Source organism: Cheilinus undulatus, linkage group 21 (genome assembly GCF_018320785.1).
Source record: "Cheilinus undulatus linkage group 21, ASM1832078v1, whole genome shotgun sequence".
NCBI classification, from domain to species: Eukaryota; Metazoa; Chordata; class Actinopteri; order Labriformes; family Labridae; genus Cheilinus; species Cheilinus undulatus.
This window is the reverse complement of record NC_054885.1, coordinates 14,555,411-14,582,765: the sequence shown is the minus strand read 5'-3', so window position 1 is coordinate 14,582,765 and position 27,355 is coordinate 14,555,411. Positions and strand designations below refer to the sequence as shown.

General features: G+C 37.5%; 1 protein-coding gene across 1 annotated transcript; it reads left to right on the top strand.

Annotated features, from left to right (window-relative positions):
- Nucleotides 1–4,644: 4,644 nt before the first annotated feature.
- Nucleotides 4,645–26,176, top strand: gas7a (growth arrest-specific 7a). Its single transcript, XM_041777952.1, has 10 exons — nucleotides 4,645–4,798; nucleotides 12,308–12,397; nucleotides 13,950–14,065; nucleotides 15,815–15,889; nucleotides 16,640–16,718; nucleotides 18,341–18,472; nucleotides 20,502–20,625; nucleotides 22,808–22,887; nucleotides 23,568–23,666; nucleotides 24,574–26,176. Exons 1-10 carry the CDS (start codon nucleotides 4,673–4,675, stop codon nucleotides 24,685–24,687), a joined length of 1,035 nt encoding a protein of 344 aa, XP_041633886.1. The 5' UTR covers nucleotides 4,645–4,672; the 3' UTR covers nucleotides 24,688–26,176.
- The last annotated feature ends 1,179 nt before the right edge of the window (nucleotides 26,177–27,355 follow it).

Here is a 27,355-nt window from a genome sequence, read left to right as displayed (position 1 = left end):
GTTTGACTGACAGGGAAGAAAACCTGAGTCAAGCAACTATGGCTCTCCAAGACAATGCTCAGGCATTGGAAAATCTGGAATCAGACCTCCATCAGTCTGAGAGCAGGTTTAATTCAGAGCTTAATGAATGCATTTCTACATTGAGGGAAAATGCGACCTTGGAACAAGAACATCAGATGGCCCCCCATACCTCTGAATAAGCTCCGCCTGCCAATGGGTTTTCTCCGGGTTGCTCCGGTTCGCCCACTTGAAAAAAAAGAAAAGAAATAAAAATAAAAAATAAAAAGCATGGAAAAAGACTATCAGCAGAGTGTTAATTTGGGGATAAAGGGGAGAGATTTCTGGGGCCCAGCCAAAGTGGGGGTCCATGGAGGTCAGCAAAATCCATTTGTGTTGCAGTGTATAGTCTTCTTAAATATGTAAATCCCTGAAAATTGCTGAAATAGGATTCTAAAAGCAGCATAAATGGGTCAGAAGTGGCAAAAATTAGATAGAAGTGGGGGGGGGGGGAATCAGGTATTGGTAATTAAAAATGGGAAAATGTGGTTTAAACTGGCAAAAATGGGGTTAACCAAGGCAGAAAGATAGGCAGAAAAACTGGCAGAAATGGATTAAACTGGCAAAAATGGGCATACAAAACTGAAAGGTTGTTAAAATTGTCAAAATGAATGTAAAAAGTGGTAAAGAGGGGTTAATAATGGGAAAAATTAGCCAACAGAGGCAACAATAGGCAGAAAGTGGCAGGATTTGGTTTTGAAGTGGCAAAAACAGGCAGGAAAAGGGGGAAAATGTGTTAAAAATTGCAACAATTGGTGGGAGAAAGTGATGAAACAGGTTACAATTTGACAAAACTGGTGTAAAGTGGCAAGAATGGGGAAAAAATGATGTAAAATTGATTAAAAGTGGCAAATAATAGTGGTAAAACTGGGTGGGAAAGGTGGTTAAAAGGTGGCCCAATAAATACTTTCAATATAAGAATACGTTAATATTTTGGCACACTTTTCAGCTCCAAAATAAGAAAACTTTAAGCCAGGACCCCAGCAGCAATGCTACTGATCCATCACACATGCATTAATATCATCAATAAATCACAACGGGGGGAGGGCCCATTCTCTGTTTCTTTTTTTTTTTTTTTTTTTTTTTTGTCAGGGGCCCAGCCAGGTCTGTGGGCAGATCTGTGTTCAGACTTACTTTCACAGATATTTTTTCAACATTACTTTGATTTCAGCATAAATCTCACCAAATTACCATGGGGGTAGCCACTATCCACTCTTTAAGGAATCCATGCTGCTTCCTTTTGGACGCAGACATGTCCTTCCATCATGCAAGACAAACAGACTGAAAAAATCCTTTATCCCGACTGCCATTAGCCTTTTGAAAAGTTCAAAGTAAAATTTGTCTGTGATTTAATTATTTTAATGCCATTTCAATCATTTCCTCTGTGTCTGAACTTTTACTTTATTCCTATGATGTGAGGAAATGTTTGTATGGTACTGCTGGCTGTGAAGCAAATTGCTCCTCAGGGATGATTAAAATATCCTTGATCCTTGAAACGTGGGCTGGACTGGGGAGAAAATTCAACCCTGGAATTTTTGCCTTGGTCTGGACCCTCACAGTGGGTCAAAATCTAACACAATGTTACACATGTTATTGCTTACCTTATTACATGGAGCTACTAAAAAAATCATCCAACTATGACATAGTTAAGATCAAGGATGTTCAAAGTGTGGGAGAGTGAGCCTCCCCTTTGAGAAAATGTATTCATTCAGTGGACCCCCACCCTCATAAAGATTCAGGTTGAAAAGAAAAACTTAAACAACCATATTTTAGAACAATTTTAAACATTTTTTAAACATGTTTATATCTCTGATATTTTGGTCTGCAAATGTTCTTCAGCATCTGTCTTTCCCAGGCAATCAGTTACTTGGTTTCAGTGATGCATTCATTGCCAATACCTGATTATCATGCTCTGCGCCAAAGGTGTCAAACTCAAGGCCCAGGGGCAAAATGCGGCCCACGGTGCACTTTTACTTGGTCCGTAAAACCATATCATATCTTAATTAGAACTGGCTCACCGGTATGAGGTCTGCAGATTCCCCCCAGGATAAAAATAAAAATTTAACCTTGAAGATTTAAAAAACAAAATCCTTGTTAAGTTATAAAATCTGAAAAAGTAGAGAGCTGAGATAATTAGATAAAAAGTCAGAAATGAGGGAAAGAAATTAATTAGTTTTTCATTTTGCATCCCAAGATTATGACTGAAATTTAGGATTTTGACTTTTTATTTCATATCTTGACTTTTTAAATTCATGATTTTGACCTTTTCTGTCATACTGTGACTTTTTAGATTCACAATTTTTCATTTAAAATCATATCTTGACCTTTTAAACTACTGACTTTGACTTTTAATCTCATATTTTCACTTTTTAAACTCCTGATCGAGAATTTTATCTCATATTTTGACCTTTTAGAGTCACAATTTTGAATTTTATCTCTATTTTGACCTTTTAAACTCCTAATTTTGTGTTATACTCATACCTTGACCTTTAAACTCATTATTTTAACTCTCCGTTTCATATATTTGCCCTTGAAAAACCTTATTTTGACTTTTAATTTTGTACTTTGTCTTTTCTAATTTTGTATTAACTCATTTATTTATTAATTTATCATTTATTTGACATGGACACACAGTTACACTGATGCTGTGATATTTAATCATTTTAACTTTTTTTTTTTTTTTAAGAAATTGTAAAATCATGTATCATCACAATATAATTTCCCCTATAATTCATGACCTGTGAAAACACTGTTGGCAGTTTTTGTTGAAATCTTGACCGTTCGGTCCTCAGGTTAGACCTAAATTCAGATTTCGGCCCCTGCTGTGATTGAGTTTGACACCCCTGCTCTATGCTCTTATTTAGTGGGAGCTATAAGCTTCCATCTGTACATTTGATGCAGGACTGCATAACAGCTGAGCATCCTCCACCATCAGCCTTTCCTGGCACTTGCTTTTGATCAGTGACAGAAATTCCTTTTACATCCTGTTAAATTTCTTGTCTTAAGATGACCCCAAGGATTACATAGCCTTATGCTGTCATTAGCTTATACATCTATGCAAATGAAACACTGTGAGTTGAGCATCATCATGATCAATGCAGGAAAATCCTAACTTGCATAGTTGACTCTATTTCATAGTCCTTAAAGTAAGTATAAGTCTATCCATTTTGCTCCATGCACAGCAGAAGTTAGCAAAGCAAATCAGCTTTTTTTCTGGTTTATGGTTCCCTGAAGTTCTGTGGCACTGATTTTGAATATTTAAGGAAAAGCTACTCTGCTTTAATTATCATTTGATGATTCTGTATATTTCTACTCCAGGAAGTCTCATTAGTCAGTGCTGTACTGTTTAAAAATTATACTAGTCATTTTTCCAAACCCATAAAAACATACAAAATATAAGAAATCAAAAATGATTTTTTATTTCTCAGAACTGTCTAACTTTGACATATTTCTTTTTTAAGTTGGTGGAAAGGTGCATCCGTACCTTTATATATGCAGATAAAAATGCATTTATTTTACTGCCTCAAGCCAATTAGGTCATAAAATATTGTACTTTTTTTAAATTGTAATGAACATATCAAAATTGAATATGCTCCTCTGATTTGGCTGTTGATGAGGTCAGTGTGTCTCAGTGTAATTTCTTTATTGCACCACACTTGTGATGCTTTTTATAACCAGTATGATAAATATTCAGGCAGTGTTTTTTTGTTCTCAAGAGTGAAAACTGTGAAAACAATGAGATGACAAACTGTTCTACTGGGTGGTAGAATATCACATCTCTTATGTTTAAGACCATTACTTAAAATTGTGCGTGTGTGTGGGGGGTTGATGAAATAATCTCAGGTTTACAAAGTCAGTGTTGTGCAGTTACAGCTGTTTTGTTTTAACACAGTGAATAAACAGCAGGAAATGACTGCATATGCTCTACATGACGCTCAGTGTATAAACACACAAACATGCACACACATGCCTAGGCCGTGTCTGATTGGCTGCCGGATTCTCCTCCTCCAGTTTTGATCATAATCAGCCCGTAGAGATCATCATTCAACCGTTTACATCAAACCACCCCCTAACACACACACACACAAACACACACACTCCTCCGCCTTCTCGCTCCTCCTTCACCATATGCCTCCCCCTCCACCCAAGGGAGGGAGGCATGGTAAAAATCATGTAAATACCCCCCCCCCCCCGCCGTGTTTCCATTTTGTTTTTGTTTTGTCACATTTTGTCCTTTTGCTCCAACACCTCCATCCATCATCAGCCCCCCTGCCCCCTCCCAGACTTCTTCCTCCCTCTCTCCATGCACGGGCACCACAGAGGAAGGTGGGAGTGGGGGGGCGACTGCAGATCTCATCACAGACAGCATCCTGAAAAACTCCTCTGACAGCAGTTTCACCCGAGGATACACTTCACCACAGTCCTCACACCTTCTCCCCCTTCCACCCCCCCCCACCCCCCCCCCCCACCCCCCCGCACACGACTCCTCTCCTCCAACTGCAGAGCAGAGAGAGAGAGAGAGCAGACAGAGAGAGGAGGTGGAGGAGGAGGAGCGAATGAGGCTCAGTGCAGAGGAGAGGAGGAGGAGAGAGGAAGCAGCAGGAGGAGGAAGAGTATGATGAAGATGGAGGCCAGTTTTGACACAGAGGAGAGTTTTGACGACCCATCCTGTCTCGCCCCGCAGCCCCCAGTCTCCCCTGCCAAGAGGACAATCAACGAGGTGAAGGAGACCAAGACCACCGTGAGTACAGTCAGAACCTTCATCACTAGCATCACCATCTTCAGCAGTATCTTCTTTTCCTTTGTCTCCATCCTCCTTTTCATCTTCTTGTTTTCTTTTCATACAACAGGGGCTTCTTCCTCTCTCTTCATCCTCATCCTCCTCCTCTTCCTCTCTGTTGTCTCTGCGTCTACTACTCTTCAGAAGTTCCTGTCTTAGTCCTGATGCTTTTGGGCTCCGTCTGGGGCATTCTGGGGGTGCATGAGTGGCTTAAGGGCTTCAGATCATTACTTCTAGCTTTTGTTTTAGAGTGAGGCAGGTTCTGCCGTATTTTTATGATCTGTATGTATGATCAGTGGCTTCATTCTTCCTCCTCCTCCTCACAATAAGCAGCAGGGAATAGTAGGTCGCAGCACTTTTGTTGGGGATCGAACACTTTGTGCTTTCAGTTCAGAGTGGTGTTTGACATGCACGGAGTAAAAGAGAGAATCTTCATCTGTGGATTTAGGCTAAAACTTGTGTTATGTAACCTGTTTTAATGATGATGATGATGATGATGAAGAAGAGGGGAAGGGAGGGGATCAAGCTGACCTGTGTGGCATTTGTGTGTCCAGTGATGTGGCTGACCTGTGTTTGTGTGTATGGAAGAGGGGTCTGATGTTAAACCCTCAGAGCAGTGAGGATGCAGCAGGTCCAGTTTCCATGGTGACGACAGCACTGATCAATGATGGAAACAGCGAGTGTTTGGCCGGGACTGAAAACACAATAAGAGAGCTGGTGTTCTTCACCAGGTTGGCTCATTGTGTCTTCTGTTCTGCTGAATCTCAGCTTCAGGATGCTCCTTCTTTTAACGAGCCTTAATTGACCAAACCAATTAAATAAAAAAAACAAACAGGAAGTCGATGAAAAAAACATTTCATAAACATTCCTGCTGTGTTGATTTGACAACAGCACCCTGATGAAATCTCTAACACAAACATGACGTCAGGTGTTTTTTGGTCCTCCTGTTACACAACCTCCACCGTTGTCATGGAGATGCTCACACCCACAACTGTTAGGCTATAATGGACGCTCACAGGAGTCACATGATTTGCTGAGCAGCAGTGACCTTGTTCTCACCTTCAGAGTCACACCTGCTGCTGCTCTTTCACCCTGTGTCTGATGTGTAGTCACTAATAATCATCAGTGCTGAGTATTTTTATATATGGGGTTGCTGTGATTGATCAGCAAGAGGAGGGAAGAGGAAACAAAGGAGGGCTGAGATTGTTTTGTTATGACATGGTGTCTCTCTGAATGTGAAAAGTAATTTGTTGCTAAGCAACAGTGGCAGACTCTATGGTCTCTTTGCTAAAGATTTGGTTCGACAGATCAGCTGAAAAAGCATTGTTTATCTCACATCAGTCCACTCATCTCCTCTTATTCTGTTTGTTTATTAAGTGTTTGATTTAATTTTAATTAAGAGCAGAATAAATAGGCAGATAAATCAAGCAATTAAGAGTTTAGAGCTTTTGTTCTTTCAGGAGTAAGTCGCACAACAAACTGAAAAAAAAGAACAAAATGTCCTCATTTAATAAATTTCAACCTCTAGAGGGTTTAAAAAACTTCATTTACTCAGGGTCTAAGCGGCCAAAATGACAAACTCCATAAATGGAAGCAAAATATACATCAATAGTCCTCCAACTTCTTTTACATTCATTTCTTAATCAGAATCAGACCTAATGATGAATATCTGATATTGATTCATTTTTAAGAATTTAACCCTTTCAATGCCAGTTTAACTGCAAAATCCTCTGATTTTTGTGATGTAAACAACACAAATATTAAATATTTTTCATTCTACATGAATGTAGTCCATGTACTAATTAGATTTTACTTAATGGGTTACATTACAACCTTGAAAATGTAAATATTGTTTGGGACAAAAATGACACCATACAAAAATAGCAATAGTAAGAGAAATATATATTTAAAATTCCCCTTTTGGAAGAATTTATATGATTATACCTGTTCATAAATTCAGAATATCAATGAATTTTTAAAGAAATTTAACCCTATCAATACCAGTTTAAGCACAAATATCCCTGACCTTTTTAATGTTAAAAATGCATTGAATTGCATTGAAAGGGATTATTACAACCTGGAATATGTTGATAATGAGTGGCAAAGTGGATTTATATGTATTGTTGTGTTTATAAATTTTAAGATCTTATTCATGTTTATGTAGTCTCTTAGTTTCTTTGGCCAAAAATGGCACCATACCTAAATGGCAAAAGAAAAAAAATACATTAAAACACTCCCCCTTTTGCATCAATTTTTCAATAAAGATCAGACCTCAACATAAAAATCCTTATTGATTTTATTTTCCAGGAATTTAACCCTTTTATTGCCACTTACAGTGCAAAAAAACAGATTATGGTAATGTAGAAAACAACAAGTATTTTTTTCTCATAATATATGCAAATTTGATTTCCACAAAGGGTGCTATCACAGCCAGGAATGTTAATCAAGATTAGACCTGATCATGAATATCAAATTATTTTTTTTGTAATGAAAAAACAGACAAACAAACAAACAAACAAATACAAATATGACATGCAGATTCAAAATCATTAAAAGGGATTATCACAGCCTTGAATATGTTAATAGTAAGTAATAACTAATTTTTTATGCATGTTTTAATTTTCATAAATTGTTACACTTAGCTTGTTGGTGACCAAAATTGAAAGCCATACATAAATAGCAATAAAAATACCACACAGTAAAATTATTTTTTGAAACTTCTTTGCATCATTTTTAAAATCAAGATCAGGCCTGATCAAGAATATTAAATAATTAATTTTCAAGAATTACTCTTTCAATGCCAGTTGTAAAAACAACCCCAGTCATTTAAATCAAAAGCAAAAGAAAGATTTTTGTCCTATATTCAAATAGAAATCCATAAGGTTTTTATCGCATGCCTGAATATATTAATTAATGAGCAACAACTTTGATTTTTATGCATCTTTTTAAATTAAGATTATAGTAATTGTTATAATAGTGTCCTGATCGGAAAACGGGAAAAAAGCATGCAATTTCCCTCATGCCAAATATGAAAACATTTTTTTAGAGGGTTTCAATGGGGCAGTTTTGGTCACAAAAAGTGTACGGAGCTTATCATTGACAAGGTTCTGGTATTAGGGCATCAAAGTTCCTTTGAAAGAAAAACAGACCCTCCAAATATATGTTGTTAGCAATAACGCAGTCAAATAAAAGAAGACCTTTAAAGCCAAATAATGGCTTACACACCTACTATCGGTTAAATAGAAAAGAAAAAGATTATTTTTAATGCCACACAAATATTCTCACTGAGAAAACAAAGAGCCCCACATGGCTCACACTCTTACTCTGGTTTAAAATAGCCTACGTGCATCTCTGCACACAACAACAGCATGTCTGTGAGCACACACTAAAAGTGTGTCCCTGGGTGCCTTGAGAATGACCACACACACACACACACAAAGCGAGTGTCTGTGCTTATTCACCGACTGTTTCTGCACACACGTGGAAAATACTCAGTAATCTGATGATAAACAGTCACTGAAGGGTGTGATGGCAAATTTGGCATCCATGCTGACCAGTGACCTGTGAGAGAAAATCCACAGGGTGGAGGAGAGACAGTTCAGATGAATCACTGCAGAGATCACGTGCTTGTGTCTTCATATTGTGTTAATGTTGTGGTTTTTGGAGGGAAGCCACAGTGTGTGGCCATGCTGTGTGCATGTTGGTTATTATATAACAGAGTTACTCATCATGTTTATGATGTTATGTGTGTTTGTGTGAAGTCCAGCCTGAAGTTAGTGATGACACAGAGCTTAGTGCATGTTTATTTTTAGTTTCACATTTTATTGATTTTTTTGTTTAAAGCTTCTGTTGGATAAAAAAGATGATGATGCTATAATCAAGTTTATCGCTATACTGGTGGAAGCCATTGTAAAAGCTTACAGTACAACAAACCCCACTTGACACTATCACAAAATCATGCTGAAGCATGTCAGGAGGAGAGAAAACATCTTTTCCATCATTATAAGTTTCAGTGTTTTTTGCTCCTGATTTGATAAAGTAATATGGTCCAGTTTTGATAAAACTGCAGCTAAACTATAGCTACATTCAAGCCATCACTAGCTGCAGCCATTGCTATTTCCCAGTACAGCTAAATGCCACCGATAGACAATGCCTCATTCTCCTTAAATGATGCTGAATGGTCACACTGCAGCTTCGCAAGATAGATTTGCCGAATGACAGTCACGAAATCTGGACAATCAGTCTGCTTTGCGAAGTTAGATCCATCCTGCAGAGATTCAACTTGAAACACTCGTTCCCAGTCAGAGAATAACTGGACCAGTCGGCATTATTTGAGTAGAGAGCGGTGGCAGCCACTTGATTTGTTTGGCTGTACTGCAACCCAGTAAACAATGTCGGCCAAGGAAGAGATTAGCACGGAAGCATAACCTGACACGCAAGATAGACTGTTTCTCAAATCCATGGCTGCAGATATATTTATGTAGCACTTTCTTTGTATCACCGTCCTGAGATACAGCGCCCCGGGTTCTTTACATTAAACTTTTCAAGGAAGTTGTAGCATGACATGCGATTTTGTAGTGTCGGCCTGTGTAACACACCTACCTTTAAATCCTTCTTTAATAACACACTTAAAACTTAAAAAGACTAATGCCTAGATGTATAGGTGTTAGCTCTATTAACTACTTAAACACTTTATTTGAACTTTTCTTATTCATTAAACTCACAAAGAGAAAATATGAATTTTAAGCATTTATTGACAAAATCAAAACAAAATGACTATGCCTTTTTGTCTATGCATGAACATTTAGAAAGCACAAAATGCTCTTTCTCAAGTTGGTAATTCTAAATTATTACCTTGAGTGAAAAAAACAGTTAACCTCTTAACTCAAGTAATGGCAACTTTAAGCCTCCATAGAAACACTAAAGGTAAGTATGTAAGGGTTAATGCCCAACGAGGTGTCTTCACGGAGGCAACCGTCCATCGTCCTCCAAGTCATCCATTAATCCCTGATAAGTGGACACCTTAAAGGGCATTAACCCGCTTATACTATGGTCACTTGCCAACAAAAATAATTAATAAAACTAATAATTTATAATTTCATACGTTTTGTGATCAAAATAGAAAGTTTTACTAAAAACAACTTCTTTCCCCTAGCTGCGCCTGAGGGCTTGACTAACAACTGGATAGCTATTCCAATCCCCATAATGTTCTTAAGGAATGTAAACGTTATTCAGTACTTCAGTAAATAGGTGGGCCATAGATACCAAGTCACAAAGGAACAAAAAAACTAGTCCGCTCAGAGCACTTTCTGAACGGATTTATCAATGAAAAGACGTGAAGACGAGTGAGACTGAGAATCATCTGTGATCAGACTATAAACCTGTATGTTAACATGAACAGTCATCTGATAGAAAGCTTAGTTTTAGCAGACCAGCTGTTTGAATCAACAGAATAATTCCCCCTTCTGCACTACGAGGTCACAGACGTACTGAGCTGTCCATGCCCTGCAGGTGCTCATTGTCCATCAGTCAGTATTTATCAGATGTTATCATGCCAATTTATCTCACCGTTGGGGTCGCGAGACACTGAAAGGGGGTCTCCAAATGCCTTAAAGAAACTAGTAATATTTAAAAACTTCACATCAATTTTGCCAGATTTCAACCCGTTGTCATCACTTTTTTCCCACCAATTTTGCCAACTTTAACATATTTTTGTCACTTAAAACCCATTTTTTGTCAGTTTTAAACCCTTTCCACCACTTTTTTCTGCTTGCTTTTGCCACTTCTAAATCAAATCTTGCCACTCTTTGCCTATTGTTAGCTCTGTCAACCCATCATTGCCACTATTAACCCCTCTTTACCACTTTTTATGAGACATTTCACAATTCAATACACCTATTTTTGCCAGTTTAGCCCATTTCTGCCTATTTCTGCCTTAGCTAACTCTTTTATGCCAGTTTATATCAATTTTTCATCCCATTTCACCAAATTTTCACCTATTTTTGTTTCTTTAACACCATTTCAGCCACCTTTTAAATCCATTTAACCAATTAATATGCCTGTTTTAGATACTTTAAGCCTTTTTTGGTTATTTTATGCCTCTCTTAGCCAATTTTTGGCACTTCTAACCCATTTCTGCTACTTTTAAACTCCAATTTCAGCACCTTTCCATCATTCATTATTTATTCATTTGCCACTATTAACCCATTTAAGATATTTTTTAATGTATTTTAATTCTGTTTTAAACAGAAGGATTAATATTTCTAAGACTGCTACTTACTGCACAAATAATGATTATCATTGGCTGGGCCAATTACCCCTCATGTTCAACCACCTTCAGGTACAGTGGGGGTCCCTAGTCTCTGACATCTTATTTTGGGGGTCGTGGGCTTTAAAGGTTGAGAACCCCTGACCTAGATGGATGGAAAACGTGTGCCCATGTCATGGATATGCCAGTCAGTCTATCTGGAGTGTCAGCTATGAAAAGACAGTGGAGAGAGTCTGAAACTGAGGTGAGAGAGATAAAAGGAGCCACAGGACAGATTTGAGCCCAGACCACCTGCTTTGAGTATAACAGTGTACAAGGGGTGCACAGACACAATCACCTGGCTACCAGCACCCCTCTATTAATCAGACACACCTGAATGTGTACTTAGTGTGCTATTATGAACCTGCATTCAAAGACAAGAGTACACTCAACGAGGGAGGTTTTTATTAAAAATCCAATCAGGGAGGAAACTATAGAGCCAAAGTGGCACAGATGGTGATATTACATAATTACAGCCTGAGAGGAAGTGAGGCCTCTGTGGAGTTCAGACTGAGTGAACATATGTTCTCATGTGTGTGAAGTTTGTGTGTCCACTGAGAAGCAAACACACAAATAAAGTCTTTCTCTTGCCCTGTCTGGATGATAAACATCAATGTTTCTTCACGTCTGACAAGCTTGACTCATCTTAATAAAAAGCAGTCCTTTTCCCCTGTTGAAGACATCAGTCATGTCCTGTTACAATCAACAGATCAGTGTTTTATAACAGCATGTCGCCTCAGGAAGAGCCTTTCTGCAGGAAAAGGTCCTGCCCCCACCACCGAAAACATGCTCTTTAGGTTTACTGGTGACTCTATATTGCCCGTAGGTGTGAGTGTGCCTAGTTGTCTGCCTCTGGATGTCAACCCTGTGACTGACTGGCAACCATCAGAGGGCCTCTTGCCCAGTGACGCCGTAGTTGGCGGAAGGTTAAGCAGAATAGATGTCCACATTTTCATCCCTATGCTTCTTTGATGAGGTTCTTTGTAAACATGTTTATGTCCTGTCACCTCAACTCAATCGCACATTTGGGTCCTGATTTGGTCTTGAGGCTCGACTTATTGACACTGGTATTAAAAACAGATGGATGGTGTTGTTTTTATTACACCTTAATCGTGTCCTTTTTTCTCTTTGTCTTCTCTTTGTATGTCTCCGTGCTTCCTCAGATAAACGGGGTGACGTTTCCTCTTCCTGGTGAGGGCCCGGAGCAGCAGCTACTGAAACCTAATGAATGGAGTTATTGTGATTATTTCTGGGTCAGTTCTGCTTTTTACACTTCAGTATATTGACAAGTAGAGTTACATGGTAACACTTTACTTTAGTGGGCCCTCATTACCTGGTGATTTTATATCAATAAGTGGTAATTAGCCTATCTAGTATTAAGAGTAAGGCAGTAATGACCTTATAGTAGTTTGCATTTTACTGAGTAATGACTTGGAAACATGGAATACTAAGGAAGTATTTACGTAACAATAATGCATTAATTCTAAAGTCATTCCTTGTGATACTGAGGGAATTCTCCTGTAATTAGGTGGTATTTTAACCTTATCCTAAACATAACCACCGAACCCTACCCCTTGGTAAAACACCACCTAATTACCAGAGAATTGCCACAATATTACAAGGAATGACTTCATAATTAATACATTATAACTTGGTAAATACTTCATCAATATTACTGAGTTATTACTTGGTAAATGCCAACTTATTATAAGGTAATAACTGCCTTATTCTTGAGAAATGACTAGATATCACACCTATTTCTATATAATTACTTGGTAAATTAGGGCCCACTAAAGTAAAGTACTACCAATTATATTTAACTGCACTTTCACCCTGATTACAGACTTTATATAAGAGGTGGACGCAGCCTCTATGACATCACTCATTGGTTTTAATCATGATTGAATGTTCTCATTAAATTGATGTGATATTGAACAAGAGAAAGGATGTAAATTGCTCTGTCTAAAGGTGTCCATCACAGGTAGCACCACCCTAAATCCTCCTGTGATGTGGTCCATTTAACTCTAAATGACTACCCAACAAAGTGCATACCATGCTGTGTTGAAAATGACTTGAAATTGAATATTAAAAGAAAGAAAATTTTGCTTTTAATTTTGATTAAAAATAATAATAATAATAAATATGATATTGATACCTGTTACACAATCAAAAATCCAAAGACCCAAAGAAACAAGGACCATGAGAAGTCTAACTGTTGTTTAAATTAAAAAAAAAAAAAGGTCTGAAAAAGACTCACTTTGAACAAAACGTCCACTTCAAAGCTTACGTTAGTTTACCTGGCTTGCCAACTTCCATAAATCCAAGCATAATGCTTCTGCATCCCAGTAGACAGAGTAGTTTGACAAAACACAAAAAAAGGGGTTCACTAGCATCAATTTGACTGCTTTATATCAGTTTTGACTCAATAATGCAAGTGCAGTATTTGTTAAACAGGATGTATCACTTCACCAGTGATGTGGTAGCTGCTGCTATTTGTCAAACACAGTAAATAATGTGCATTTTAGTATTTCAGTCCTTGAAAATCTGAGATCTAGAGCTAAAAACCCTAGATTTAAGGAAGTGAATTAAGGCGCCTCCTGTCCATGATATGAATATAATACACATTATTTCATAGGACTCTTAGGAATAACCGATCCACACTGCTCCAAAGATTTTTAACCTCCTGTTTTTTTTCCTGGTGAAATAAAAATAAATGAGTAAAATTATCTCTAGATATTCTTGACTGTGTTTGAGCTGGCTGTTGATTGGCTCTCAGCTGTATGATGTCACCCTCCTCTTCCACAGACGGATAAGAAGGACCCTCAGGGGGCGACCTCTGTGGTAGGGTTCGAGGTTCTGGTTCAGAAGCAGCTTAAGGGGAAACAGATGCAGAAGGAGATGTCCGAGTTCATCCATGAGAGGTAAAATGTTGCGATTAAAAACATTAATCTCTACAACCTTCTTATGAGGACACAGCATTTTGGGTTCTCTGCACCGTTAAACTTAATTTGGCTTAACATAGACCTGTAAGCCTCATTTGTGGACGCTGTATCTGCCACCTTGTGGTCACAGAAGCAAACTACATTTGCTTACAGCTCACAGTACAGCCTTGGTAAAATGCCGTTGGAATGATACACAACTCCTTTTATGGACAGCATTGTCATATATGACAAGAAAAAAGTGTTATTCAAAGTTGAATCACTTCTGAACCATATATTGTAGACTCTTACGTGTTTTTTCTTCTGAAAGCTGTCCATGCTTTAATGCCTTTGTACCTCTTGCAGAATGGTTTCTAGCGACCCTGGAACTTGAATGAATTCCTGCAGTAAGCCTGCTGCCATACTGTCTGTTTGTATCAATGAACCAATGACAAAGCTGTTCTATTGTCATGCCATGCTTTGCTGAACGGTGTGTGTTTAGGACTTAGAAACCGAAGAAGACAGCCTGAACGACTCGTAATAGAGAGAAACAGACGCAAAAGCTGTAATTTGTCCCTCAGAGTCGCTGCACTTTAGATAATGACTCAAATTCCCAAAAGAGAAAGGACTCTCTTTTGTAAAAATGTGAATATTTTGAAGACTTTGTATCACAGAATTGTTATTTTGAATCCTTTAGTCCCAAAGAGATCGGAGTACAAGTTCCTGCAAAAAACCCTTAGCCATCAATGTTTACTGGGGCAGCACACATATTCTTAAGCCTGATTTATGCTTCTGCGTCATGTCGACGGCGTAGCTACATGTAGCCCTCTGTGTTGACGAGGACCCCTACACGGTAGCTTGACGCGCACCTCCAAAAGTTCCGCAAGGGCTGTGATTGGCCCGCTCAAAAAGTCATTTCCGGAAGTTGCCTCGACTCATTTAGCGGTCGTACAGACCATCCCAGCAAATGTCTTCCCTGTCGCCTGCGCTTTGGATGTGACCCCCTAGAAACCACACACACACAATGCAGAGCGACGCGCTCCCTCGACGTAGAAGACAAGAAGTCCAAACGAGACTAAAGAATTGCTGAAAGCTCTAAGGGTTAAAGGTGGTCCCTATTCCCGCTAAAAACTTCTACAGCCAGTATTTGAACAAAACTGGCCAACCTCTTCAGTTTGGATTTTTTGCTCTTGTTTATTCATGCTTGATAAGTAGTTTGTAATTTGACATGGCATGACAATTTGATGGCCAAACATAAGTACTTGGTTCAGTATAGCTTGGGAAGATTTTGGAAAGAAACCAAAAGTTCTCAAGTATGAAAAGAAGGCAGAAACCCCCCTTTTGCACCATTCTGCCAGGGTTTTTTGCACCTATTTGGGAGAATAACCTATATTTTGTTATAGATTGAGTCTTTACTGTGTCATGAAGTGAAATAAACCTACTGCTCTTCTTTGTTGACGTCTTTTTCTTTTCAAAAACAGTTTTTCATTAAATTACCTTGTTTAGTTTTGATACTTATCGGGTCTTTCTATTCCCAAATAGCTTGTAGAAATGAAAAATGGACACCAAATAAAAAATCAAGTCTTAGGGAGTTAATTACACTCAGAGTTTTCTGGATATTTGATGAGTTTTTACATTTTGAAATCAGATTTTAGTTTTGAAAATTTGTCACTAAATTTTCATTGTCTCCTTTTCTCAGACTGAACGTTCTTTCTGCAGCTGAGGACTTAAACTCTCCTCTCTGTGTTTCAGGATAAAGATTGAAGAAGAATATGCCAAAAACCTGTCCAAGCTTTCTCTGAGTCCACTGGCGGCTCAGGAGGAGGGGTGAGTAAAACGCTACAGGTCCATCTATGATAAAACTCCACCGTAGCAGAAGAGTAAAAATAGATTCATCCCCATAGTGCTTGGTGTGTCTGATGCTGAAATCAAATAAAGTCAAATGAATGTGTAAATCTGCAGCAAACAAAGAAAAGACTCAGAAACAGTCTGTGCAAATATGGCTCTGATTTAGACACGAAACTAAAGACATGAAAAGTCAAGTGAAGATTTAAAGTTTTAAGATTAATACAAAGAATCATTTTAACACAGCCTGCCTGTTCACACTGCATAGTTTCAGTACCTGGCCCTTTAGAAGGGGTGAAAATGCAGTCACTTATTTAACATTACATATGTTTTGTTTAATTGATGTTGTTTTGTAGAAATCTGTTTTCACTTTGACGTTACAGAGGTTTTCTGTATTTGTTGTTTGTCAAGAAAGACAAATTATAATAAATAGGGTTTATTTATAAGATCAGTTAAAGGGTCAAACATCCAAGGGGGTGAATATTGTTTATAGGCACTGTTTGAACTGAACACAGCACAACAACCACTGAAATGAATTACAATATATAGTCAACAACAAGACATGTACAAGTAAGAAGTTATTTATCAGCTGTGTTATTTCACATTCCTACTGCTAACATATGCATGCATATGACTCGTGTGTGTGACCAGGACACACACTTTATCTAATGATAACCAAAGGTAGTTGTGTGTAACAGTAAGTTGAATTGGCATGTTTTTTGTTTGTTTTAGGACTCTAGGGGAAGCGTGGACACAACTGAAGAAAAGTCTTCATGATGAAGCTGAAGTTCACCTCAAGTTTTCCAACAAGGTAAAAATGTAGATGAAAAAAAAAAAAAAAAAAAGCACAATCCTTGCTGTAATTTACTGCCTTTAACCTTTAATCTACTTTCAGTGCATAATCAGAATAGCAGCATCTTCTAGTGGTAAACTGTTTGTTGGAAGCAGAGAACAGTCTGGCAGAAAGATGATATATAATCTGATTCATTTCTGTAATTTATGGAGGCCATTTCTGCCACTTAAAAAAGGACAATGTAAAAGTTTGGCAATTCTAAAGAAAAAAATAAAATAAAACAATCCTAAGTCATAATTATGAAATAAAAAGTTAAGATTATGAGATAAAAATTCATTATAAGATAAAAGTTGAAATTATGAGATCAAAAGACATATTAATGAGATAAAAAGTCAGAATTAGGAGATTAAAGTCAAAATTCTGAGACAAAAAGTCATAATAATGAGATAAAAAAACAGAAATATGAGATAAAAAACACAAGGATGAGATTAAAAGCCAGATTTATCAAATAAAAGTCGTAACTATGAGACAAAAAGTCATGGTACTGAGATAAAAAGTCATAATTATGAGATAAAAATACAAAATGATGAGATAAAAAGCCAAAATTATGAGACAAAAGGTCATAATATTGAGATCAAAGGTTGAAATTATGAGATAAATGTAATAATTTTGAGAAAAAAGTAAAAATTATGAGATAAAAAGTCAGAATTATGAGATAAAAAGCCAAAATTGTAAGATAAAAGTCATAACTATAAGATAATAAGTCAAAATTATATGATCAAAATAATGAGATAAAAAGCCAGATTTATGATGTAAAAGTCAAAATTATGAGAAACAAAGCCATAATTATGAGATAAAAACTAAAAATTATGAGAAACAAAGTCATAATTATGAGATAAAAACTCAAAATTATGAGATAAAATTGAGACAAAAAGTCATAATAATGAGATAAAAGGTCAAAATTATGATATAAAAAGGTAAAATTATGAGACACAAAGTCATAATTATGAGATAAAAACTCAAAATTATGAGAAACAAAGTCGTAATTATGAGATAAAAACTCAAAATTATGAGAAACAAAGTCATAATTATGAGATAAAAACTCAAAATTATTAGATAAAATTTAGATAAAAAGTCATAATAATGAGATAAAAGGTCAAAATTATGAGATAAAAAGGTCAAAATTATGAGATAAAAAGGTAAAATTATGAGATGAAAAGTCAGAATTATGAGATAAAACTCATAATTATCAAATTAAAAGTCAAAATTTTGAGATAAAAATCATGATAATATAGTCAAAGTTATGAGATAAAAAGCCAAAATTATAAAATAAAATTTGGAAAGATCAGATAAAAACTCAAAATTATGAGATGAAAAGTCAAATTATGAGATGATTTTTTTTTGTCTTACTTCTTCTTACTTATTTTCATTCATAATTCTGACTTTTTATCTCATAATAATGACTTTTTAACCCCATTTATTGGTCTTTTTATCTCATTTTTTTGATTTATGTTTTTTTTTCCTTTTTTTTTTTTTTTAACAATTGCGTAACTTTTACATTTGTTTTGTTCAAGTGGTGGAAATGGGCTTCCATAGTTATTATTAAATTAATACTGATTATCTGACCACTCCTGTCACAGCTACACTCGGAGGTGGAGAAACCTCTGCTGACATTCAGAGGTGACGGCTTTAAAAAGGACCTGAAAAAGTACGAGCATCACCTGGCCGACCTCAGGAAGCAGCTGACCAGCCGCTACGCAGGTGTGGAGAAGGTAATGAGTCTAAAAAAACAGCTGTTTATTAAATTATAATCTCACAGATTATCCTCATGATGTATTTCTATGATAGCGGATAGAGGACTGTGCTCAGTCTGTGTTCCTGGAGGTACATCTGCAGAGTTCAGCTGAAAATGCATCAGCACAGACTTTAATATCAAAACAAGCTCCCACACTGAGACGTCTCAGTACACTGCTTCCAACCAGACAAACACACACACATACCCACACACAAAGGCAATCACACATTTGATATGTCTCGAGAAATAAGAAAGAAAGAAGCTGATATAAAGGGATCATCTGTCTGCCGAGGCTCCAACAGTTCTTTAAGCCTAAAATAAACACTCTGTGATTTTTGGCTTTTTATCAGTTGATTCAGCTTGTAAAACCTCAACAAAGGCTTACATTGTTTTTTGGCTAGATTAACAAAATTCTGTTGGTAAAACAGGGACAGCTGTTGAAACAAACATGGATTTTTTACAGCTGCTTCAGTCTGAGGGTGCAGTTTTCCCAAACTGTCCTGAAGTTGGATTGTTCCCCCTCTTTAGTCCCACGCTGGCCCACATTGACATCATCCCAAGTCCAACATGACAAGAATTTGATTCGTTTTGGCCAAACTCTCACTAACACTTTCCAGTTAATAAGAGGAATGTTCATATCAGTCATACTCCACATCCATGATATATACTGTATGTTTTCTGGAGCAACCATTCTGTGGTCAAGTGAAACTACTTCAACTGTGCCAGGGCCAAGGAAGTGAGCATGGCACCAAGCACTAATCAAACACATGGACTATGGGGGTCTAATGTGCATGGGAGCGGTACAGATTGTGTAGTGTGAGTGTGCCTTAAAGGAACCCTGCATACCAAGACAGTACACTCCTTCCATAACAAAAAACACTCCTGCTTTCCTCGGTAGAATCTGTAGCATTGTTTTAAAGTCATGTGCCTCATATCACATAACAACCGCCAAAAGAGCTGCCCATGGCACTGAGCGCTCAGAACACTGGACTACATGGGTTTAGAATTCAAAATAAGTGCTGCCAGCACTGAAAAGGCCGACTATGAACACAGGCCCTAAATGCAGCACGGTGCTCTTAATCACAGCAGGTTAGTGTTGTCCCAAATCGCAGTAGTTGCTGCTGGATACAGGAGCAGCAGCTTTACGGCCCCCTGACATGCCCTCCCAGACCTGATCCAACACACTGCATACAGGGGGCCCAGGACCCGCTGTGACATCAGGGGTTAGCCGCATGCACCATGTAGGGATCAGCTGGGATGATACCTGGGGAAATGGGGTGTGGGCCTGGCGAATGGACAATGTTTTGCTGACCTTTATGGGCCCCTCCATAGGACTGGGCCCCCAGAAAGCTTTCCCCTTTTCTTCCCCTTATAGGCGGCCTTGATCATTTCTGTTATCTACACGTTATACAAGGAAAAACAGTAGATTTCTACATTTTGAGAAAATTTAAAAAGAGAGTCACATGAAGGAAGCCATTGTTGTGCAAAGCACTCTGGGCATTGATTTCAGATAGATGCATTATTCTTCTTTTATCTTTCCAGTTTCACTCACCTCAGTCTTCTTTACTAAAACTGCATTCTGGTCCTGTTTCAATAATTTCCTCAGATGAGCTGAGCCAAGTCATTAGACTTTATTTAGGGGATTATTGCACAGAGACATGCTTATAATCCTGTGTGACATGTTTCACATAATATATCCCATTACTTACAGAAACTGTGCCTTTAATAATCCAGTTTATCAGCAGCTTGACGAGTCCTCCGTGCTTCTTACTGTAACTGTTTTTATAAGATAGAAGTGTCACAGTTCGTGGACGTTCACCTTTCAGACGTCCTCACACTGCCTCTGTGTGTATCAGAGTCAGAGCAGAAAGAGGAAAGTGAATAAAAAGGATTAAAAACAGATTAAAGGTGACAGCAGTGCCTGTAATACATGAAGGATACTCACTTAATCTGAGGATTACTCTCTCCCTGTGTGTGTGTGCGCGTATGTGTGTGTGTGTGCGTAGGCTCGTAAGGCTCTGGCAGACAGGCAAAAGGATCTGGAGGTGAAGACTCAACAGCTGGAAATCAAACTGAGCAACAAGACGGAGGAGGACATCAAGAAAGCACGGAGGAAATCCACACAAGCAGGTCAGATGGCACAGAGCTTAATACAGTACTCAAACTTTTGCGTCCTCCTGTTAATTTTAATACAGACGACAGACTTCACAGGAATATTTGATCCAGGTCTAGGCACTCAGGATAGTTAAAAAATTTTTTAAGTCTTTAATTCATAGATCTTAAAACATTAAAAATACAGTGTTACGTATACAATAGCTTGCATCTTCCTCAGGCTTCAGTGATGCTGAGAGTGACTGCTCCTAAATTCGGGGTATTTAGAATTTCACCACCAGGGGGCTCTCAACCAAAACAATACATAATATGACAAGTACCCACTAGCTCTCTCTATCTCTGCTGTTTATTTCTTGTTTTGAACTGAGGTCTATACTTCATAGAGTGGAACCTCATAATGCATATTTAGTAAACATCTGCGCACCCTGGAAGTGCACTTCAAAGTGCACTTCCAGGGTGCGCAGATGGCCTAGCGGTCGAATGCGCTACCCATGTATGCAGGCGGCCTGGGTTTGCCTGTGGTCCTTTGCTACATGTCTCTCCCCACTCTCATCCCATTTGCGACAATATCCACCGTCCTCTTCTGTCCAATAAAGGCATTAAAAAGCAGAAAAATATATCTTTAAGATAAAAGTGCTCTTCCAGGTTTGCGCTGGAAGCAGTCCCAGGATGCCCATGGGCGCTGGAAAAGACACTAGCCCATGCGCAACCTAGGACTAATTCGCGCACAAATACACAAAGCCAAAACATTCTCTTTAAAATTCCCCTTAAGCTTTTAACCAAAGTCCCCAAGATTTACAATTACATTCCCCAAAATTCCACAAAAATATTGAAAATTCCCCAACTTTGAAATTGATTCCCCAAAATTTTCCTATACCATTATTTCCAGTCTAATGGTCCCAAAATCTGTGAAGATTTTTCCAAATTTTAGTGACAATACCAAAAAAAAGGAACCCAACCCAAAAAAGGTCAAACCAAATTCCCGAAAATTAGAAATACAGTTCCCAAATATTAGGAATCTGCTTAGAAAATTAAAAAAGAATTCTCCTGAACATCCATACAACCTTCTCAGATTTCCTTAAACATGCCACAGAGTTTCAAAGCAAATTTCCCCCAAAATTTCCATTGAAAATCCAAAATATTCAAATTACTGGTAAATTCTGGATTCTTCTATCAAAATTCTGGATTTTGATAGAGGGTTTAATAAACATCTCCGTTCCAAATATATAAATATATATAGATGTGTATATATTGCTTAACAAATTTATTAGACCACCCTAACCCTAACCAAAGTAAGGTTTATGCCACAGCTGCCCTAAATTAACAGTATTGGTAATTACCAAAATCATTTTATGTTTCTGCAATGGTTAATACACCAACATGTAGAAGCTCTGTAACCAAAATGACATTTTTAATGCTAAAATATAATTATTATTGTTATACATGAGTTTTCAAATTTACTGATTTACAAAAACATTGAAAAAATAGTAAAGTACATTAATTTTTCTTGATTAATATGTCAAATTATAGTTATTTACTTGCATTTGTGAATAGAAAAACTAGTTTTAGTGTTTGAATGTTATGCTTAATTAATTTCTGACTTCTCAGAGAAGCCCAGTGAGCCGGCTCAAATTTGGGTGAATTCAGTTTGAAATTCCTCATTCCTGTTCAAAATGCTAAAACGTGGAGAGCTCACTGAAAATGAAAGAGTCCGCATGAAAGCACTTCATGATGCCGGATGGTCTCTGGGACAAATATGACAGGTGGTCTAATAAATTTGTTACACACTGTATATATAATTTTCTGGCTATTATTTGAGGAATCAGGCTTTACAGGGTTGCCTCATAAAGCGAGAGAGTAACTGCTCTTAAAAGTTAAGTTATATTCACTCTGTTTAGCTTTACTTCCTAACTTTTAAAGAAAGGAAGTAAACATGGTTAGTATGGTACATTCGTGTCCCTAAATTGTAAAACTTTTCATCTTAAGCCCAGACACTGAGTTCTTCTGAAGGAGATAACACATGAGCCCCCTCTGCTGGTTCCACAGAGTAACTACACTGTTAACCTCAGACTGGACAAAACAAACAGAGAACTGAAGAGACAATTGAAGTTTTCATAAAGAGGCAAATATTAATGTTCATTATAGTTGACCCTTGACCTGAATCTCTTGTACTTTTTTTGTGTGTGGTTATGTTACCTAGGAGACGACCTGATGCGCTGCATTGATCTGTATAATCAGGCTCAGTCTAAGTGGTTTGAGGAGATGGTGACCAGCAGCATGGTGAGAACTTCACAGAAAATGAGCTTGTATCATTTCTGCCTTTGCTTTAATCTTTTCTGGATTATAAAAATAATTTTCATTTCATTAGATTCTTAAATTTTTTATTTATGTTCAATATACCATGGTAGGTTTGTGCAGTCATTGCTTTAATCAATCATGCGGCCAATAATTTAAAAACTCAGCCTTTTTTAGTTTTGTAGACTAAAATCCTGTTTATAGGACTAAAAATATATTGAGTTTTTTAAAGATGCATCAAATAAGATGTGGTATATGGGCATTATCTTTACGCCTGTGTAGTTTATATTAATATAAAAAAGGTGCCACTTTTTACTACTAATTAATGTCCCTGGATTAAATACCATAAATTGATGTTCTCCATTTAGACTAAAAATTTCATGTAAGTTATTGTGTGGGCAAAAAAATACATTACTGTAAACAATCTTTTTACTGGGCATTAGGCCTGACATCTATTTTAGAGGCTTCAAAACTGTTTTATTTTTAGTAGAATCATATCAAAGTTTATGATGCTTCTACAGAAAACTGTATGTGTATCGCCTTTCAGCTACAAAATACAAAGTGATTATTAGTCTATGTTGCCCAGCCCTACCTGTTAACGTAATAATACTTATAAACAATGTAATTAATTTATATGTGAACGTTTTTTTCTGTTTGTTCTTTAGGAATTGGAGAAACTGGAGGTTGAACGGATAGAGTGGATCCAGCAGCATTTACGTCAGTACACAACTCTGAGACACGAAACAGACATGTTCAACCAGAGTGTGAGTTCAGATGTGTTTTTAAAGTTTTTACGTTTTCTTTAACAGGATACTTACAAAGGAAATATACCTTCAATATTAATATTTACAGGTGTAGTGCTTCTGGTATTTAATCGATTGGAATAATGAATACATTCACAGCTGACAAATGTATGACAGGCAATCATTTCAATGTTGCTGTTTGTAAATCAAAATTTGAGATTTTAGCGATCACGTCTAACAAAATGGTAACAGAGGCAAAAGTTAACTGAGTGATTAGCATCTACAAGTAATGGCTAGCAATTAGCACTGCATTAATGCTGATGCACCATGCTGCTGCTGCCAGCAAAGCTTCACCTCCTCCACCCCAGCCTCCTCCTTTATAGCATAAAGCTAGCTACACCCTCATATTGAAATCCGGTACGCATTCCATTAATGTATCTGTCCATATGGGGGTCTTGAGCTATATGCGCTTCATGAAAAGTCAAAGTATGCTCTTTGAGTAAGTCAGAGAGCATCTTTTGAGCAGAGCCTTTTTCGCGAAGTAAAACTGTATTTCCATTTTGCAATAAAATGGTAAAATATATGAGGAGTGTTCCTGACTGAAATGCATGTTTTTTTTTCTTCATAGGCACCAAACAGATTTTTGCAATCCAATGTTTCCTAAAGAATAGGCTACTTTTAAAGAAGAGACAGATCTTAAAATAGCCTAGAGCTGGATGTTTATACTTCCTATGACAGCTTGGATGTTTAATTGAGCATTTTATTCTGAATATAATGAGTGAAATATTACAGCATTATTGATAAGAATTATGTAACCAGCTAACTTTGGAAGCGGCTGTGGTGTAGGCCAGGTAAAGTTAACATTAATGAATTACTACCTCTTTCTTTAAACCAACCAATGCTGATGTTTCTTTTGCTCTGTACCCAGACGGTGGAGCCAGTGGACCAGCTGCTGCAGAACGTGGACCCAGGCAAAGACAGAGAGCTGTGGGTGAAAGAGAATAAGACGGGCGAGGTTCGACCCGTGGATCTGGACATTTAAAGACGTGGGATCAGCTATCCTGTCTGCAGTATTTCAACACAAACACAGAGTTTCAGATAACACTGATCCAGGGATGCTTCAGACATCTGCTCGTCCTCTCCGCTGAACAACCTGAGGAAACTTTCAGCAAAGTAGCCTACCAGCATGTTCCTTCTAAATTTAACCCTTTCATTACTGATATTAGCTCACTGAATGGCATTTAACATAATCTGCTGTTTATCTGTAGTAAACTTAGAAATTTATCTGTATTTAAATTAAGCGTTGCTTTAATTACGACCGACCATTTGAGGAAATTAAAAAAGTGATTCCTTTTTATTTTAGATACAGATACTAAAGCACAGTGAGATCTTAAAATGACTATATTTTCATATTTTGCTGGTTCGTCTGGTGGAAAAAATGCATGTTTGAATTTGTTGCTTTAATTGTTTATGAGATCTGCTCAGTTTGTGAACCATGATGGTTGTTTGATGTAGTTCATTGAAATAGCAGAAAGTATTCTGCATCATTTATACGACAGACTGAAGAACAAGCTTTCTCTTGAACACAACATGAGAATTTACATGTACAGCATTAATAATACCCAGAAACCTCAACAGTGAACACATATGGTGTTTGGATGGGAATCTGTCTCCGCTCTTGGTGGATCAGTTTGAAGCCCGGGTCTGTTCTGGATCAGTCCGGATGAAAAAGGTGGTCCAAGTCCACTGAAACACCTTTTAGTGCCTAACGGTTAAATACCTGGAATGTCCTTAGAGACACGTTCTGCATCAGTGTACATTTGTACAAACAGGCTTGATGTGTGTCATGTTTAACAGGCGACACGTGTTCGTACTGTACAATGTTGTGTTTTATTTTTGGTAAATGTACAGAGATTATCTTTATGACGGAGCAGGAAGAAGGAGAAAACATGGAGCAGAAAAAAAAACATGGTGTAGACTTATGGAGGTGACGGTTTACAATAAAAACATATTTTATGATAGACTGCATGTACAGTGTGTCTGTGAGTGTGTGTGCGTGCGTAAATGTGCATCTCTGTCTCGACATTTTGTTGTGCTCTGTCTCTTCTGGATTATTTTGTGGACGTTCTTTTCTATCTCACAAAAGCACGAAGCCAATCAGATAAAGATTTTAGTGGTAATCCTTATCCAGCTGCCTGCTCTGAGAAAAAAAAAATGCTTACCTGCCTTATCTTACATAATGCATAAAGTGCATTACACTGTGTTTTGTTGATTAAAGTCTTTGTTATGCACATTCAGACTTTGAAGGCATCATGCAGGTTTGAACAGCAGATCCGTCGTACAGCTTTATCAGTGTGTGTCAGTGTTGTGTTCTAAATGTTCGATAAGTTTAATCTAAATGTCTCAGAATCTGCAGTTTCATGATGATGTGAGTTTACTGATGCACATTTTTCATGGTTGTTTTTCATGTTTTCGGGATGTTTTGATCATACGTGACCTCTGTCAGACGTGTTCTGTGGAATGCAGCGTCCAAAATAAATCTCCTCTTTAAAATTAAACTTCACCGTGTTGTTATGTAACTGTTGAGAGGATTAAACAAATGTAATATTAGTGAGTTTTGTTTGCATGGGTTTGAACAACAGTCACTACCTACCCTTTGAGCTTCAGGTCTGATTGTGGACTCACCTGGACCTGGGCCAGGATAGACCTGAGAGGAGATAAAGCAGGTCTGTGGACACTAATAGGGTGATTATTACGTCCAGATATTAACCCCAGCAAAAAGGAAAGCAGCCTGAGGATAGCATCATTCTGAATATTACATAATATCATCTCAAAGAAGCTCTGAATATTCTTCCTTTCATTCTCTTCTTTTTTGCATATTTGTCACACTTAAATGTTTCATAGCATCAAACTAATTTTGATATTAGCCATACTATCTGGCCCTGTATAAAAAAGTTAGTCCTTCCTTATTAAATCATGAATGAACTGTCATTTACCACATTTTTTGGAAGCTCAGTGCCAGACCCGTCGATTCAAGAAATCCCTCAAATAGAACATTTCTGACAAACTGAAGTGGGCTAAAAAAAATCTCAAACAGCAAAACAAGAAATGCAAGAGCAGATGAGAAACAGTAGTTGACATCTATCAGTCTGAATAGGGTTACAAAGCCATTCCCAAGGCTTTTGAACTCTAAGGAACCATGGTAGGAGACATTATCCACAAACTGGGAAAACTTAGAACAGTGGTGAACCTCACAGGACTGGCCAACCAACCAAAATCACTCCAAAAGTGTATTGGTGACTCATTCAGGAGGTCAGGAAAGAACCCAGAACATTGTAAAAATGAATACTTGGCCCAGCTTTGGAACTCTAGGGAACTATGATGAGAGCCATTATCCACAAATGAGGAAAACTTAGAACAGTGGTGAACCTTCACAGGACTGGCCAACCAAACAAAATTAATCCAAGAGTGCATGGAGGACTCATCCAGGAGGTTGCCAAAGAACCCAGAACAACATAGTTGAGTTACAAGTTTCACTGCATTTTTTAGTTGAGGATCCCCTTTAATACTTTATATTGTCATTTATTTGACATAAAATGCTCACAGCCAAAACATTTCTTTTTCAAATAGAAATATATATTTCAGTTGACTCAACTAAAGTAATTGTGCCAACAAACAAGATGGATGTTGTAATACAATTCTATTGAACA